Consider the following 17,856-nt stretch of genomic DNA (forward strand, 5'->3'; position numbering starts at 1 on the left):
CACACACACACACACACACACACACACACACACACACACACACACACGCATTCTGTCCCTGGCTGTCTTTGAGCTGAGAGCTTCTGAAGCTGCAGCTACTGCTGTACCTGCTGTTGACACCCTGGCCTGTGTGGGCTCCAGACAAGCTTCCACCCCAGTGCCGCAGACCTCTCCTGCCTATTTCTTAACTTCTCTCAGACCAGAAAAATGTCTCACCCTGACCTTTTGTTGGCTCTGCCATTCCAAAATTTGGTTTGAGGAATTATTTTAACTCGTTTGGAGGGGAGTATTGAGAGACTTCATCTGGGTTGCTGCCTCTAAACCGCCATCTCGGCCCCACCCCAGGAGTGGCAGTTTCAGTGAAACTAAACTCAAATGGGATTTCCGGTAGTGTGCCTGGCAGGTAAGATGAATATTTTGGAGGCAGGGGAACTTTCCTGGAGAGCCTCATGTGTTACCAAGAGACTACAAACTCTCCCTACGTATAAGGACAACGTTAACCAGAAATCCTATAATGACCATTGAAGTTACAAGAATATATATAAATAAAGATATATGTGACAATGCCCTATACAATGGGTACAGGAACAGAAGAATACAGCATATTAGAGCTAGGAGGTGCCTTAGAGAGCATTTAGTCTCACTCTCTTATTTTACAAAAGAGGAAACTAAGACGCGGAGAGAAGTAATTTACTCAAAGTCACATGATTTAGTGATTGAGCCGGGACTTGAACCCAGGTATCCATTTTCCCGCTGCAAGGCTCTTCCCATTATACCACATTGTATGTATATGTGTGTACATGCATATTCATAGGCATAATCTGTGGACCTCAGTGTTGCCTACTCGATAAGAAATGGATCTTTTAGAAATTTTAAGTAACAGTATTTGACTGAGAGCAGAAAGATAAAATGCAAAGTAGGGGTTACTCAGAGACCTTGGACAAGTTACAACTCTAAGCCTCAATTTCCTACTCTGGAAAAATAATTTTTAAAAAGTAATAATAGCTAACATTTATATACTATATAAATTTATTTATATTTATATACTATATACTATATGCCTGGCACTGTGCTAAGTGCTTTACAATTTTCACCTCATTTGATCCTCACAATGACCCTGGAGGGATTAGGTATTATTATTATTATTATTATCCCCATTTTATAGATAAGGAAACTGAGGGAAGCAGGAGTTAAGTGACTTGCCCAGTGTCACACGACTAGTAAATGTCTGAGGTCAGATTTGAACTCGGGTTTTCTTGATTCCAGGCCCAGCACTCTATCCATTGCACCAAAACAACAGCCAGCATTTATGTAGTGTTTAAGGTTCGCAAAGGCTTTACAAATATTATTTCATTTTATTCACATAATAGGAGGTAGATGCTATTATTTTCCCCATTCTACAGTTGAGAAAACTGAGACAGACAGAAGTTAAGTGACTTGCCCAGGGTCACACAGTTAATAGGTGTCTGAGGCAAGATTTGAACTCAGGTCTTCTGACTTCAGGCCCAGAGCTCAATTCATTATGCCACCTAGCTGAAAAGAGCTGGCCCTGGGGTTTAAATTGATCACTCAATCAACAAGCGTTTTACGTCAGTGAAGGAAACAAGTTACAAGAAACTCCCAGAAGAGGTGGAGCAGGGTAGCACCTCCTCTATGCCTGGGTCACTTTAGCTTCCTCTAAATACCTCATTTACCTCAACTGACAGGTGTGATATTGTTGTTGTTTTTGTGGTTATGTATAAGAAATGACCTTCCTTCTTTCTCTAGTTTATGAAATTGATCTGTTTATCCTTTTGCCCTTCTAACCTAGGTATTGGTGATGGAGGGAATGAACTTGGGATGGGAAAAGTCAAAACATCTGTGAAGAAGTACATCAAGAATGGAGATGTCATAGCTTGTGATGTGGAAGCTGATTTTGCTGTCATAGCTGGTAAGATGCCCACGGAGTCAGTCAATGATAAGCATTCATTAAGCACCTACTACATACCAGGCCCTGTGCTAAATGCTAGGGATGCAAAGAAAAGTAGCCCCCGCCCTCAAAGAGCTTACAGTCTAATGAGGGAAATAACATGTAAAAAAATGTACAAAAATTATATAATCAATCAGTAAACATTTATTAAGCACCTACTATGTGTCAGGCACTATGCTATGTGCTAGAGATACAAAGAAAAGCAAAATACAGTCCCTGGCCTTAGGGAGCTTATAATCTAATGAGCAAAATGCAAAAAAAGTAGAAATTATATAATCAAGCAGAAAACATTTATTAAGAACCTACTATCGTGCCAGACGCTATGTTAAACACCCAAGATACAAAAAAAAGGCAAAAGACAAGATATATAGGATAAATAAGAAATAATTAATAGGAGAAAGGCACTAGAATCAAGAGGAGTTGGGGAAAACTTCCTGTAGAAGATGGGATTTCAGCTGGGACTTAAAGGACGCCGGGGAGGTCAGTAGTCCAAGCAGAGGAGGGAGAGCATTCTAGGCATGGGGGAGAGGCAGAGAAAATGCCCAGAGCTGAGAGATGGAGCATCACGTTCGTAGAACAGCCAGAAGACCAGAGTCATTGGATCAAAGAATGGAATTAGATGTTCAGCCATTATGATTATATGATATAATAATTATCACTTTTTATAATTATTATATAATAACAAATATATTTAATAAACAGAAATATTAATGAATTTAAATAAATTAAATATAATTGTGTTATTTTAATATGATTATATGTTGTGCTATATATAATGATGTAATTATATTATAATATGAATTTGTATAATACATGTTATATTATACATAATTATATACTAGTTCACATTTATGTAGAGGTTCATGGTTTAAAAGCACTTTCCTCTTAACACTCTTATGAGATAGGTAATATAGGTATTATTATCCCATTTTACAGAAGAAGAGATGAAGAGTCAGAAGGGTGAAATGATTTGTCCAAGACAGCACAATAAGTTGGCAAGTTAGGACATAAAATATTCTGTCACCAAGTCTAGCACCCTTTCCATTCTAAGATTAGTCAGAATGGTCACTTTCTTAATTTTGAAGGTTATTAAATATCTAGGGATGTTGTGAAATCCCTTCTTCTGGAGCTCAGTATAAGGACTGAACCTCTTCTGCCCAGACAGCTTAGGGGTGATTCTCCCTAAAGATAAGGACATGAAGCAAGCTCTCTCTGTAGTCCTGTGATTTAGAGTCTGTTTTCCATGTCAGGTGTTTCCAATTGGGGAGGCTATGCTCTGGCCTGTGCACTCTATTTACTGAACATGAGCGACATACATGGGCGCTACCTACGGAAAGCTGTTGGATTGCCTACCACCTCATCAAGAGCAGCAGCCTGGGCTCAGGCACTCCCATCTATCATAAAGGTAACACTCACATATAGGGTGGTGAAAGGGAAGTTCTTTTTCATTTGGCTGATCCCTCCTGGGATAGAGATTGCAACCCTTCCATGCAGATTCATCCTATGAGACTTTTGTATGTGGCCTCTCATAAGTTTACCACATGGGACCCACTAAACTTTCTGGAAGCTTTCATCTCTTTCTCTTGACATCCCAAGGATACCAGTGGTACACTTTGACTGTTCATTTGTCATCTCTGCCTCTTGCCACTTAACCAGCCCATCTTCCCTTCCTATCATTCATTTCCTAAATTTCCATTGATTGTCTTCTAGTTCTGTTCCTCTTTGAGGTTTCTGTTCACACATTGCTCTCTGGATGACATTTAATTTCCGTTCTTTGAAAAGACACCAGTAGAATACTGGCATTGAAAAGATGAACCTTTGTTTCCAAAGGAAGCTTGGGGTCATTAACAGTACTTGGCAGTTTCCTGAAGGCAATTTATCCTATTCTCCTCCTCCTTGTTCAACTCTGGATCCTGTACATTGTTCATATGTACTGTCTGCCCCACATTCCAAATACTCATAATCTCTAAGCTATGTGTAAGGAAAAGCTTAATGAAATCAAAACCATGGGGGAATAGGATGAGTCATATATCATCCTATCTGCTGCTGGAATTGTTCCAAAGAACCTTTCAGTGAGCTTACAGAAGATGAGCTCACATCATAATACTTTTATTAAATTACAAAAAGCAATTTTTATCTACCTGTGCAATATAATCTCCAGAACATTAAATGTAAAAGAATAACAGCAGAATATCAGCTTTCCCCAGAATTGCTTCTGTCCAAGCATCATTGAAAAGACGAAAACAAGATTATTAATAATAACAATAATTCATTGATCCATGATCTCACTGTCGAGAGTATTCACTCTATTGGTACAAATGGCAGTCCATCCATGTCTTCCCAACTTCCCTAGCTTTCCTCGCCTCCTTTTGAGTCTAGTGCCTTCCCCCTATTAATTATTTCTTATTTATCCTACATATCCCGTCTTTTGCCTTTTTTTGGTATCTTGTGACTTTTGTCCCTGTGCTATGATAAAGCATCTACAGAGGAGCCACCTAGATAGAATGGAGACCCTCTTTTAGGCCTTTTAATAGTATGTATTAAAACTGTGGAATGAAAACTAATACACTAAACTAATACGAAATAATGATAGATGAATACAAAACAAGTGCTAATGTGTGCGGGGGCAGGGAGTTGTAGATGACAGAAATTAAGTTCTTTGGCAGAGCAGATAAAGGAGGGAGCAGCATGGGCTAGCGTCATAAAGGAAGGCTTTATGATGACTTGAGCTGAGCCTTGAAAGGTGAGCAGGAGAGAAGAGGGGAGGGCATTTCCACCAGGAGCAGAAATCCAAATCCAAATTGCAATCCAGAGATTGTAAAGAGAGTGGGGGGAGGGGGGTACGTAGGTACCTACACAGTGGGATGGACAAAGGGAGGGAGAGAGGAGTTAAGAGACCAACCTGCTTAAGGTAGAGAGTTTGTGGTGAAGATCTAGTTTGAATCAGATGGCAGATAAAAGGGGTGATGGGACAAATTACGGACAACCCAGAACACTTGATTGAGGAGTTTGAACTTGATCTGATAGGCAATAGAGAGCCATTGTGGGTTTTTGAGCAGAGGGGATACTAGCACAAGTTGATCTCTCCTTTTCTTAACCATGATAGACAGCACTTAGAGTGTATCTTTGTGTATTGGCATTACATGTTAGGAGGAATATTGACCAACTGGGACATGTGCAGAGCAGGGCCCAGAAGTCAAGTCACATGATGAACGGGAGAGGGAATGAGGGACGGAGAAGTAAAGACATTAGAAGGCTAGGAAAGCAGTCTTTAAGTCTGTGAAAAGCTGTCGTTTGGAAACAGAAGTATTATTACTAATATTCACAATAATTAGCATTTATTGTTAATAATACTTAGTGCTAACTAGCGTTTATATGAACTTTAAGGGTTGCAAAGCACTTTATGTATAGCATCTTATTTGATGCTCACAACAACCTTGTGAGGTCGGTGCTATTTTTATCCTCATTTTACAGAACAGGAAACTGAGGCTGGGAGAGGTTAAGTGACTTGCCCAGGGCCACAAATCTAATTAAGAGTCTAAGAGAGGATTTGAACTCAGGTCTTACTGACTCTTGAACAGGTAGATGGATGAAGCACAGGAACTGGAGTCAGGAAGACCTGAATTCAAATTCAGCCTCAGACACTTACTGGCTGTGACCTTGGGTGCAAGTTCAGAATAACAATCAATCAATTATTGATTGATTGGTTATTAGATGTATCTACTGTTCCAAAATATGTGAGGTCCATAATGGTAGGTGTAGTTTGTCTAAAAATTGTTCAGGTTAAGCCTAGAATTTCTGGATCCTGCCCCACCTATTGAAAGAAAGCTTGGGGACAGAGGCTAGATAACCACCTATATATTAGAGGGATTTCCTACATTGGCTGGGAGGTTGGATCATCTTCCATCTTAAGATTCTATAATCCTGTTGTTATCAGGATCACTGAGTTTTTTTTCATTTAATCAAGAACTGTCCCTTGTTGTCAACATGCACTTGCATCCTAACTTCTCAACCAGTATAGCAGTCCATGAGGGCAGAAAACTGCAAGCCTTATGCTTGTTTAGAATCCTCCACAATACTTAGAGGACAGATAGGTGGGGCAGTGGATAGAGTGCCAGGCCTGGAATCTGGAAGACTCCTCTTCCTGAGTTTAAATCTGGCATCAGATACTTACTAGCTATGTGACCGTGGGCAAGCCACTTAACCCTGTTAGCCTCAGTTTCCTTATCTGTAAAGTGAGCTGGAGAAGGAAATGGCAAATCAGCCTAGTATCTTTGCCAAGAAAACCCCAAAAGTCAGATAGGACTGAAAAACGACTGAACAACAATATTTAGCACAATTGGAGTGCTCATTTAATTGTGCTTGTATATGTATGAATGAATGAATGAATGAATGAATGCATTAAGCATTTATTAAGTACTGTGTGCCAAACACTGTGCTAAGTGCTGGGGATACAAATAGGAAAGTGAGACATTCTCTCCTCTTAGGAAGCTCACACTCTAATGAGAGATATGAAACACATATGGAAGAGTTCAACTGCAATTCAAATGCAAAAATCCCATGGACCTTAGGGTACAGAGGCAAAGCAGATTTCCATGGATAAAACCAAATCCGTTTCTGATGGTGAACCATTTGACAGTGCCAAGGACTTTTGTGACAAGAACTTTTTTTCCCCCTAGGTCTTTTAGTAGGTGTAGCTATAGTTATTGCAGCAATAGTCATCAGACTGCATCCCAGGATGCACTGCTGTTCCCAAGGCTCTTAACTTTAGAGTCTTGAGCTGTCCCCAGCAGGGTCTGAGGGGAGCTGATGGCCAAGGTGGCACTGGTGGTTTGATTTGCCTGGCTTATGCTGCCTCCTGTCTCTCTCAGAGTGCCTCAGCTAGGCTGGCTTGCCTGCCCTGTGTGGTAGTTGGGTGGCAGTTGGTATCTTATAGGATTTTAGAGTTAAAAAGGACTTTAGAAGTTATCTTGTTTAGCTCTCTTATTACAGATGAGGGATCTGAGGGTCAGAGAGTACAACTGACTTAACCACTGTCACATTGATATCAAGAGATCAGGTCCAGAATTTGAACTACGTACATCTGATTCCAAATCCTGGGCTGTTTGTACTACATTAACCTGCCTCCAGATATCTAAGGACCACTTGGCTGAATGATGAATAATAAAGTGATTTTAGGAAGATTGGTTTGATGGTTTGTCCAGAATGGTCTGTGCTGGAAGGAGCCAGGAGGCCAGGATGCATTCATGCTAAGAGAGTGCCTTAAAGAGTCTTAAAGAGAGTCTTAAAGGCTAACATTGGAACATCGCAGCTGCTACATTTTTCTTTATGTTCAGACAAGATGAACACAAACAATGTTACATGGATTACTAAGCCAATAACTGTTTTGCAAGTTTTTCAGCTTGCATTAACCATCTACAACCACTTGCTAAGCAGCTTGAATTAAAGAAATGATTGTTGTTGCTGCTTTGTTGATTAGTCATTTCCGACTCTTAGTAACCCCACTTGGGGTTTTCTTGGCAAAGATACTAGAGTGGTTTGCCATTTCCTTCTCCAGCTCAGTTTACAGGTGAGGAAACTGAGGCCAACAAGGTAAAGTGACTTGTCCAAGGTCATATACCTAGTTAGTGTTGAAGGCCATGTTTGAACTCAGGTCCTCCACACTCCAGGCCTGCTTCTCTATCTCACCACCTAGCTGCCCATGAAGTTCCTAGTAGAAAGCTAATCTGGAGACTTTATCCTCAAAGCTGGAATATATATTTGAACATAGATAGGATCATAGGATTGAAAATGCAACGGAAATTTAGAGACCATCTAAGCCACTAGGCCAGGGGTTCTTAATAGATCTTTTCTTTTCTTTTCTTTTGTGCCAGGAACCCCTTTGCCATTCTAGTGAAGCCTCTTTGTGTGACCCAGGGCAAATCACTTAACCCTACTTGCCTCAGTTTCTTCATTTGTCAAATGAGTTGGAAAAGGAAACAGCAAACCACTCTAGTATCTTTGCCAAGAAAACTCCAAATGGAGTCAGGAAGAGTTGGACATGACTGAAATGACTAAACAACATGGACCCCTTCTCAGAATCATTTTTTTAAAATGTGTAATGGAAGGAAATATTAAATTTCAGTTAGAGGCTAGTGAAAATAAAATTTTTTCCCCATCTAAGTTCACTGATCCTCTGAAATTTATCCACACAGGGGTCCATGGACCCTAAATTAAGAACTCATGTAGATCACCTCTCTCATTTTACAGATAAGGACACTGAGGCTAAGAGAGACAATGTGACCTGCCCAGAGCCACACAGGGAGTAAGTGTCAGAGCTGGAATTCTTACCTGAATTCTGTGGCTCCAAATCTAGTGTAATCTTGCCACTATCCCTCAAACTTCCTGACTCGTGGGAGTAGGGATAGGTTTGGGGCTTTCTTGCATACGACCTCTGACTCACAAAAGAAGGAATTAATCAGAACAAGGAAATACCCTAGTCTAATTTCAACCAAAGGATGGAAAATTCACCATTGTGGTTTTCCATCTGGTCCCTTAGCTCCCCTGCTTTACCCTTTGTGCAGAAGTGGGTTTCCTCTTCTGTTTGGGGAAATTATATGTTATTGTTCCTGAATGTTTACAGATTTGTTTGATATTATTGAACTGTAGTGATTAGAATCCTCTGGGAGGGGGTGAAGAAGAAGGGAGTATAGAAGAAAGGAGTTGGTTTTTAAGTGATGGATGGATGGTCATCAAAGATGGGCAAGTGGATAAAACTGATCACCTGAGCCAAGAAAGGCTCGACCAGTCATTGGGCTTAAGGAATGTCAATCACCTTACCTCTGCAAATAAACTGTGAGCTGGGGGTTGTGCTTAAGAGGAAAAAAAAAAGAACTTTGTAGGTATCTCAGAAGGGAGCTTGACATTTAAAACAAGAATCAATCAAGCTTCTATAGCTTCTGGCTTTGTAGGAGGGGGTTGATAATGCTCCAGGGAAATGTGTTGCCTACCAAGAGACCACAAAGGAGGCTTTGTTGTTGTTGTTGAGTCATTTCAGTAGTGTCCAACTCTTTGTTACTCCATTTTGGGGTTTTCTTGGCAAAGATACTAGAGTGGTTTGCCATTTCCTTCTCCAGCTCATTTTACAGATAAGGAATTGAGGCAAACAGGCTTAAGTGAATTGCCCAGGGTCACACAGCTAGTAAGTATCCGAGGCCAGATTTGATGAGTCTTCCTGTTTCCTCTCTCCACTACTTTATCTAGCTGCCCACAAATTGGGCTGAAATAAAACGAGAGGAGAAGCTGAGCTTTACTAAAGCATAGAACTAGGCTTAGCATCTGGCTAAGGTCAGAGCAACAGAGACAGAAGTCAACAAGTCAAGTCAACAAACATTTTTTAAGCATCTACAGTGGGCCGGGTGATGGGCTAAATACCGATTATCTTTTGTCCTTGTAAAGGACCAAAATGACATCACTTTATTGGAGTCAAGGGACAGTGTGTCTGCAGCTGATCAGACCAGTATGAGCTCGGAAGGCTCTACCACAGGTGGACACAAATAGCATGTATGAATATTTGGAGTGGAGATGCCTTCTCAATTTGCACATCTCACATTTCTTTTGAGCTACTGCAATCCTGCTTTGCTCATAGAAGAGCCAGATTGGTTGCAGAGCCAGAGAGAAGAGTGTGGTCATTATTCCCTTCCTGCTTGAGCTATTCCCTCACACACTGGTAGTTAGTACAATGTGGTTCTATAGAATGAGCTCTGGGTTTAGAGTTAGAAGATCTGGCTTTGAATCCGTCCTGTAACCAAGGGGACAGGCCTCTATTGTCTCTACAGCTCTATGATCCAGGCACCTACAGATATCAGGTGACCCCGGCACCACTCTGATCTTGCCATCCATCTAATTAAATATCTTCACTAGCTCTCTCTTGCCTACCCAATAAGGCATAAACTTTGTATCTATCCTGGCCTTCAACACTTCTACTTTATCTGGCCCTAACCTATCTTTCTAGACTCTCATCTCACACGTCTTGACTTTACACATACTACATTCTAGTCAGAACAGGCTGCTTATTCTCTCCCATTCTTTACATCCTGTTGTTGTAGTTGTTTGTCCTTCAATTTCAAAGAGGACCAGTGACATCACAGAGTGGTGTCTTGACTTGCACCTGCACTGGATCTAAGAGTTGCACAAAGTCATCAGCCTCCTTCTGTCTTCCTGAGTCATCACAGGCCAGTGGTGAGACAAAAGTCTAGATGACTAATGATGGCCCAGGATGACCTTGGAGTTTTCCATGCCTGACCAAGCTCTAAGCACTCAGCTGCCTTCATGGCCATTGGAACAAATTGTTCTCGTCTGCCCATTGTACTGGGGAAGTCTTCATGTGCTTGGGACGTCCCCCTAACTCACCAACAGATTTGAGGCCTGTTGGGTCACCCTCAACCTGGTTTAGGGGCGTCGGAGGCTATCTGGTCTAACCCCTATCTGAACAGAAATCTCCTTTACAACAGTCCTGACAGGAGGTCCCTCAGCCTCCAACCTGAATACCTACAGTGGGGGGTGGGGACTGGGAACTGGATGACCCAGGAACTCCTGAGTGACTCCTCCTCCCATTTGTGGGTGGTACTAACTGATAAGTTTCCCCTTATATCGAATTTTAATTCGTCCCTATGAAATTTCATTTCCTTGTCTGGGACAGGAAATAGTGCTTCTCCCTTAGTCAGTTCCCTCATTTGTCCTCAGGCTTACCCTCTTAATGTTTCTCTTTCTTGAAAATGGAGATATTTAACTTATTTTGGTCCCACTCTAGGCCTGTTCCACACCTTCTCAGATTCCTGAGTTTTGTCTGTGGGTGAAGGTTGGTGTGTGGTAGGGGGAGAGAACTTGCCTACTGGACTCCTTGTGTGGTCCTCAGAGAGGATGTTTCTCACATGCCATATACCTCCCGTGTACCTCATACCTATCAATTCCTGTTGCATGTAGGCTAGGATATTCCTGCTCTCTGCAAAGGAATCACTGCAAAGGAATGGGGGCAGGGTGAGGGAAAGGATTTGTTACTGGCTGCAGAGGGGGAAGAAAAGGTTATTTGGAAGCCTAACGTTCTGTAAATAGCATGGAACATTTCATGAACTTCCCTCACCTCAACCCATTAGTTTAAAAAAAAAAAAAAGGGGGGAAGTACAGCAAAGCACTGTTTTTACCATCTGATGAAGGGCCTTCTCTCCCTGCCCTGCCCCCTTCCCACCAGCAGCATCTGTTGGGAGTACTTTGGCCAGACTCCCAGCCAACTTTTAGTGCCGCCTACCTGGCACACTCTGCCTGTATAGTGTGGACAGAGACAATTCCGGTATGTGGGAATAAGACTGTCCAGATATAAAATATGTCTAGGGAAAGACTGTATGCTCCTAATACAGCCACTTTACTTATCCCAACTTCCCATCCCCATTACTTTGGTCACTATCACCACTGGGGACTTGCCCCAGGTGTGCCAAGACAGAATTGCTACTAGCTATGAGACCTCAGACAAGTCATTTCCCCTCTATAGGCCTCAGTTTCCAGTTTTGTCAACTATGAAGAGACTTAGATGAGTTGTCAGTTAGTAAGCATTTATTAAACACTCACTATGCACCAGGCACTATGCTAAACACTAAAGATAGAAAGGCAAAAGACAGTCCCTGTCCTCAAAGAGCCTACTATCTAATGATGAGAGACAACAAGCAAACATATAAATAGAAAATAATAAACAGAGGGAAGGCACTAAAGTTAAGAGGCCTAGGAAACACTTTCTGAATGACCTCTAAGGTTATTTCCATCTCTAACATTCCATATTGTAATGGAATTCAGCTCGTTCTGTGTTCTAATGCTCCACGTTCTGAGGTCCCTTCCAAGTTTGACATCCTATGATTCTGCAAAGATACTTCTTGGCAGCTGCTAAGAATAGTAGATTTTAAGTTAGGAGACCTGGGTTCAAATTTCATCTCTTCTATTTAATACCTGTGTAATTGTAGGTAATTAACTCCACTCTGTTGACCTCACTTTCCTCATCTAGAAAACATAAGGATAGGATTATGAGCTCTATGGTACCTTACTTCATCTGTAAGTTATCTGATCCTGGGATCTTAGAACCAATTTGCATGTCAAGTATTTATAGTGAATCATTCAGCTACCAATTGTTCCCTGAGGACTCCATGGCACATTATGGGGTATTTCAGGGCCATGTCGGATATGCCCCACAAAGGAAGGCAAAGAATTGGTAAGGAATTTACCCTGTAGTTACAAAAGTGTTTTCTAATTTAAAAAAAAAAAAAGATGTGACACAATTGAAAATAAAGGGTAAAAACAATGAACAGGAAACAGATTCCAGGCAAGTCCCCATGGCTGTGGGAAGTAGATGAGATGGTCAGGGTACCATATCCTGTGAAAGTTTCACAAAGAAAACAAAAATAGAGACTCATCCTGGACTTTCTAAAGAGAACTTTCTCATGCATTGGTCACGAAAAGCCAGAGGGTTGGTTGGTTGGGATTTGGACACAATTCAACAACTAATTAAGCGTCTTCTAAGTTCACCATACTATATGGCATTATTGTTGTTCAGTTGTTTCAGTCGTATGTGACTCTTTGTGACCCCATTTGGGGTTTTCTTGGCAAAGATGCTAAAGTGGTTTACCATTTCATTCTCCAGCTCATTTGACAGATGGGGAAACTGAGGCAAACAGGGTTAAGTGACTTGCCCAGGGTCACACAGCTAGTAAGTGTCTGAGGCCAGATTGAACTCAGGAAGATGAGTCTTCCTGACTCCAGGCCCAGCATTCTGTGCACTCTATAGATATAAAGTTTAGACAAGACCTCATGGAATATCCTCATGGAATTTATAGTCTGAGAGAGGAAAAGACACATCCATAGGTAACTAGAAGAAAAAATAATATATGATAATTATATTAGAGCAATGCAAAACAATGTGCTATATATGTAAGGTGTGAGGGTGATAGTTTTCAGGAAAGGCTTCTTGAAGGTCAACCCCTTCATTTTATAGATGAGGAAACTAAGGCACATGGAGGTTAACTGCCTCACCCAGTGTCACATAGGTAGTAAGCATGAGAGGCAAGATTTGAACTCTTGACCTCTTACTCCAGAACCAGTTTTCTTCTAAAGAGTGAGTAGGAATTCAAAAGGTGGGAGGATAGGAATTGTGAGAGTATATCATATACAGGGAACAGAATGGGCAAAAGCACAGAGGCCAGAAATTACAAGGGATAGAGTGGTCCAGTCTGGCTAGACTGGAGCATACACAAGAGAGCGTAGGTAGGATAATAAGCTCTATTAGGGATACTGTGTTGAGTATCAGTTTTAGAGTCTAGAGGCCTGGTTTGAGTCCTGACTCTGCTCTTTACTATGTGACCAGGGACAAGTCATCTTAATTCTCTGATCTGGTTATCTCCTCTGTCAAGTAAACCTGAATCAATTATGTCCTGGACTTGTTGTGAGGAAGGTGTTTTATCAACTTTTAAATTCTTTATACGAGCCTCCCATGCCACCTCTCCCCTGCCTTAGGATCACAGGACAGTACATTTAGGACTAGATGGGATCTTGAAGCCATCTACTCCACCTCCTCATTTTAAAATGAAGAAACTAGGGCCCAGAGAGGTTAAAGGCCCAAGGTCATTCATCTGGAAAGTGATAGAGCTGGGATGTGAATCCACAACTTTTTAGCAGAAGACTCCTCTTCATACTTGAGTGAGAAAATAAAGGCTAGTATTAAATGAGAGAAAGTGAAGTGAGCAGAACCAGGAGAACAGTTTTCACGACAGCCACAATCATGGAAACGACACTAACACTGAAAAACTTCTGAACTCTAATCAAGGTCGTGACCAAAGCAATCATGACTTTAGAGTACTGATGATGGTGAAACATGCTCCCTGCTTTACCAGAGAAGGGGTAGACTACAGGTGCAAATGAGACGTACATTTTCAGACATGATCAGTATGTTGATTAATTTTACTTAACTGTACTTATTTATAAATGTATAAATTTAATATAATTTAATATAAACACATTTATATAGATCAATAAGTATACATATAAGTAACTATTATTATTACATATGATAATATTATTCTAATAGGGTGGGTGTCATTAGGAAGTGACACTGTGGTTAAAAAAGAGCATCAATAAAACTTAGAAAAAAAAAGGAAACGGAGGCCATCCATCACAAGCTCCCTGTTCTCCCCTTTTCTATGTCTCAGAATCCCTTGACGTTGTCTTTCATTCTCTCCTCTGTCATTCTAGTCTCTGATGAAGAGGTAACTTCTTACCACAGGCAGCGTCTCTGTGGGTACCTTTGTTACCCTACCATTCCCTCCTTTAGCCTGTCCCCATAATTACCTTCATTTCTCTACCTCTCACTCGCTTCTCAACCTCCTATGGTCTTCCAAACCCATTACTAAACTGAAACTGCTCTCTCCAAAGTTACCAATGAGCTCTTAATTGCCCGATTTCTTAGTCCTCATCCTTCTTGACCTCTCTGCAAAATTTGATGCTGTTGATGATCATTCCTTTCTCCTGGATACTCTTTCTTGTCTGGGTTTTCATGATATTGCTCTCTTGGTTCTCCTCCTGCTGTTGTCTCTTTGCTGGCTCATCTTACTGTGTTCTGCCCTCCCCAGCCATGGGTCTCCCTCAAGGTTCTCTCCTCTGCCTTCTTCTCCTCTCTTTACAACCTCTGTCTCAGCAATCTCATTAATTCTCATGTAATCAATTGTCATCTCTATGCAGATGAATCCTTGATTTATATATCCAGCTCCATTCTCTGTCCTGAGCTATAGTTCTGTATCACCAGTTACCTTTTGGATATTTCTAACTCTGCGGTCCCATGCACATCTCAAACTCAACATGGCCAAAACAGAACTCATTATCTGTCCTCCCAGAACCATCCTAATTTGTCTATTTTCTGTCAGAGGTATCACCATCATAACCTTAGCAATAATGTTCAACTTTGCATTTTCCCTAAACTCTCATATCCAATAACTTGCTAAACCTTGTCATTTCTACCTCTATAACATCTCCTCCATTTGTCATCTCTTCTCTATTCGTACGGTCACCAACTTTGTTCAGTTCTGTTATCATCTGTCACCCAGATTCTCTTTTTAACATAGTTCCAAGTTGCTTTTCAGAATGGTTAGACCAATTAAAAATCCATCAATAGTGTATTGGTATGCTTGTCTTTCCTTGGCCCCACCAGTATTGACTATTTTCTTTTCCAGTTTGCTGCTTGTGAGATGAAACCTCAGAGTTGTTTGGAGTTGCATTTCTTTTATTATCAATGATTTTATTCATATGGTTGTTAATAGTTTTCAATTCCTATTTTGAGAACTATGTCTTTAACCACTTATCTTTTGTGGAATCTCAGATATATAGATGTATAGACACACATGCGTATATTTGCATAAATCTTAGATATCATACATTTTTCAGATATTTGATGGATCATTAGTTTCCCAGTCAATAGTTTCTTTTTATTCTGCTTGCACTGATTTTGTTCATACAAAAGCATTTCAATTACCTTTAGTCCTGACAGTTATTAGTCATATGACTTTAGACAAATAATTTAATTCCTCTGAACTTAATATCCTTCTGTAAAACGAAACTAACATTTTACGCTCCCTACCTCATAGGGTTACAAAAAAGGAAAACTTTTATAAACTTTAAAATGCTATAGAAATATGGGTCATTATTAAATCCTTTTTTAAAAAAATATTTCTCTACCCTCCATTTTTCCCAGGAAGAGAAGATGATGAAAATCCTAGTACAACACCAGGTCCGGAGTGGAGTAACTGGCAATGTGGGGATGGAAGTGGATGGTCTGCCTTTCCATGGCATTCATGCTGAAATGATCCAACAGTTGATTGATGTTACCACCATGTAATCCATATACACACACACACACACACATATACACATATACACACACTCTTTATATAATCTCCATCACCCTTTCTAGTTCTCCATTTCCCCCCACCTCATACATACATATCCCACCCTAAAGTGGCTGGGCTGTATTCTTGTGCCAGGTCAGGGGAATTGGGAGATTGTAAGAGATCATGGGAAGGAATCCAACAGGTGGAGATAAATGCAATTTCAAAGGTAATTGGAAAGGATTGGGAGGGAGGCATTCTTTTCATCACCTTCTACTTGCCCAGGAGGTCATATCAATGGAAATATAGAGGAATTCCCTTCTAGACTAGCTTTGAAAATTCACTAATGGTCCAAAAAAAAAATTAAGCACAAAAGCATGCATGATAGTGCCTTGTGGCTTAGCATGGTGAAAGTGGAAAGAGCCTTCGATCTTGACCTAAAAAACCAGAGTTGAATCTGTCTGTGTCAGTGAGCATGTCACAACCTCTCTGGTCCTCTTTTTCCTCACCAATAAAATGAGGCGGTTAGACAGGATAACCTCTAAAAACTCTTCCAAACTAAATCTGTGATCTTTTATGGATGGACTTGAAGGGGAGACCAAGTAAAACATTTCCAGGGAATCAATCATTTTTTGTATTGATTTTTTTAACTTAAATACTAAAACTTAAATATACAATAAGAAAAGAAGAAACATATTATAAACTTAGATACAAAAGAAAAAAAGGAAAAAAGCATTGCCATATGCACAGCAGAACATAAGAGAGGATTCAAAATATATAGCAATAATTTCCATTTCCAGAAAGCCTGTATAATAAATGCTCCACATTGTGTTCTGAGCTGTCCATCTTTTCTCTCCTTCCTTGTAAGTTTTCTTTTGTTCTCTGCTGGGCACTTTTTACTTCGTTTTTTTTTTCCTCCTTTGCTCCCCTGCTTCCCCAAGAAGGCTAAGTGGAGGATATATGTTTTTGGGGGGAGTATGCATACAAACACACATATATACACACATACGTAAACATATCCATATATATACACATACATGCATATACTTACATATAATACATATACTTAGAAAACTAAATCATACTCATATATAGACATATACATTCATATGCATCTGTGTAAGACCATACTATACTTGTTTGTCCTCTGTCCTCTGTTTCTCTAAAGGTGGATAGTATCTTCCTTCATAGGTCCAAATCTTTCCATATTTTTCTAAGTCCACCAACTCATAGTTTCCTATACTACAGTAATATTCAAACCTTATATTGTTTCGTTATTTTAAATAGTCTCAAATAATATTGATTAATATAGCTGGCATATAGTGTGATTTCCTTATTTTTCTTTCTTGATTAAATTTATTTTAGTTTTAACTTTGTCTAAGATCATGATTACTACTCCTTTTTCTCTAATAAATTCTATTCCTGATCTTTATGTTTGTGCATATCTCTTATTTCCTATCCCTCCTGACTCCTCTACTTTACTTCTACCTTGCCCTCTTATTACTTAACCTACCCCCCCACCAAAGATTCCCTCCCTTATACTTTCCCCCTACTCTGAAATCCCTTTCTTATTCTCTCCCCACTCCCATCCCCTTACCCTTTAATTTCTTTCTGAATTTAGAAGACTTTTATGCCCTTCTAGATATGTATGTATTGTTCCCTCTCTAACCCATTCCTAATGAGAGTAGGGTTCCAGAATTTCCAGCTCTCCTCCCCCATCTGATTCCTCTGCCTCGATTCTTCCTCTTGTACCTCATTTGTATAAGATTATTACTCTTTTTACCTTTTCCTAGACAGTTTACTTTTTAGTATTGCATCATACTCAGCTCTACCCCAATCTTTTTTTTTTCCAAACTACTCAATTACTAATAATACTCTTAGACAGAGGATTTACATTTACTTGTATAAAAAGTAATCACTCTGTCCTTACTGAGTCCCTTACATTGCTCTTGTATCCTGTATGTCATATTTTCTATTGATTTCAGGACTTTTTGT

At 40.2% G+C, this 17,856-nt stretch overlaps 1 protein-coding gene across 1 annotated transcript in view; it reads left to right on the forward strand.

Moving 5' to 3' along the window:
- Nucleotides 1-16,473, forward strand: part of DGLUCY (D-glutamate cyclase) — a 77,417-nt gene extending 60,944 nt beyond the window's left edge. The window contains 3 exon segments of the mRNA XM_027870109.1: nt 1,811-1,930; nt 3,220-3,374; nt 15,729-16,473. Of these exon segments, the coding sequence (XP_027725910.1) occupies nt 1,811-1,930; nt 3,220-3,374; nt 15,729-15,872 (419 nt within the window). The 3' untranslated portion in view covers nt 15,873-16,473.
- Nucleotides 16,474-17,856: the final 1,383 nt, after the last annotated feature.

Source organism: Vombatus ursinus, unplaced genomic scaffold, assembly GCF_900497805.2.
Source record: "Vombatus ursinus unplaced genomic scaffold, bare-nosed wombat genome assembly UNPS02014794.1, whole genome shotgun sequence".
In the NCBI taxonomy this organism is placed as follows: domain Eukaryota; kingdom Metazoa; phylum Chordata; class Mammalia; order Diprotodontia; family Vombatidae; genus Vombatus; species Vombatus ursinus.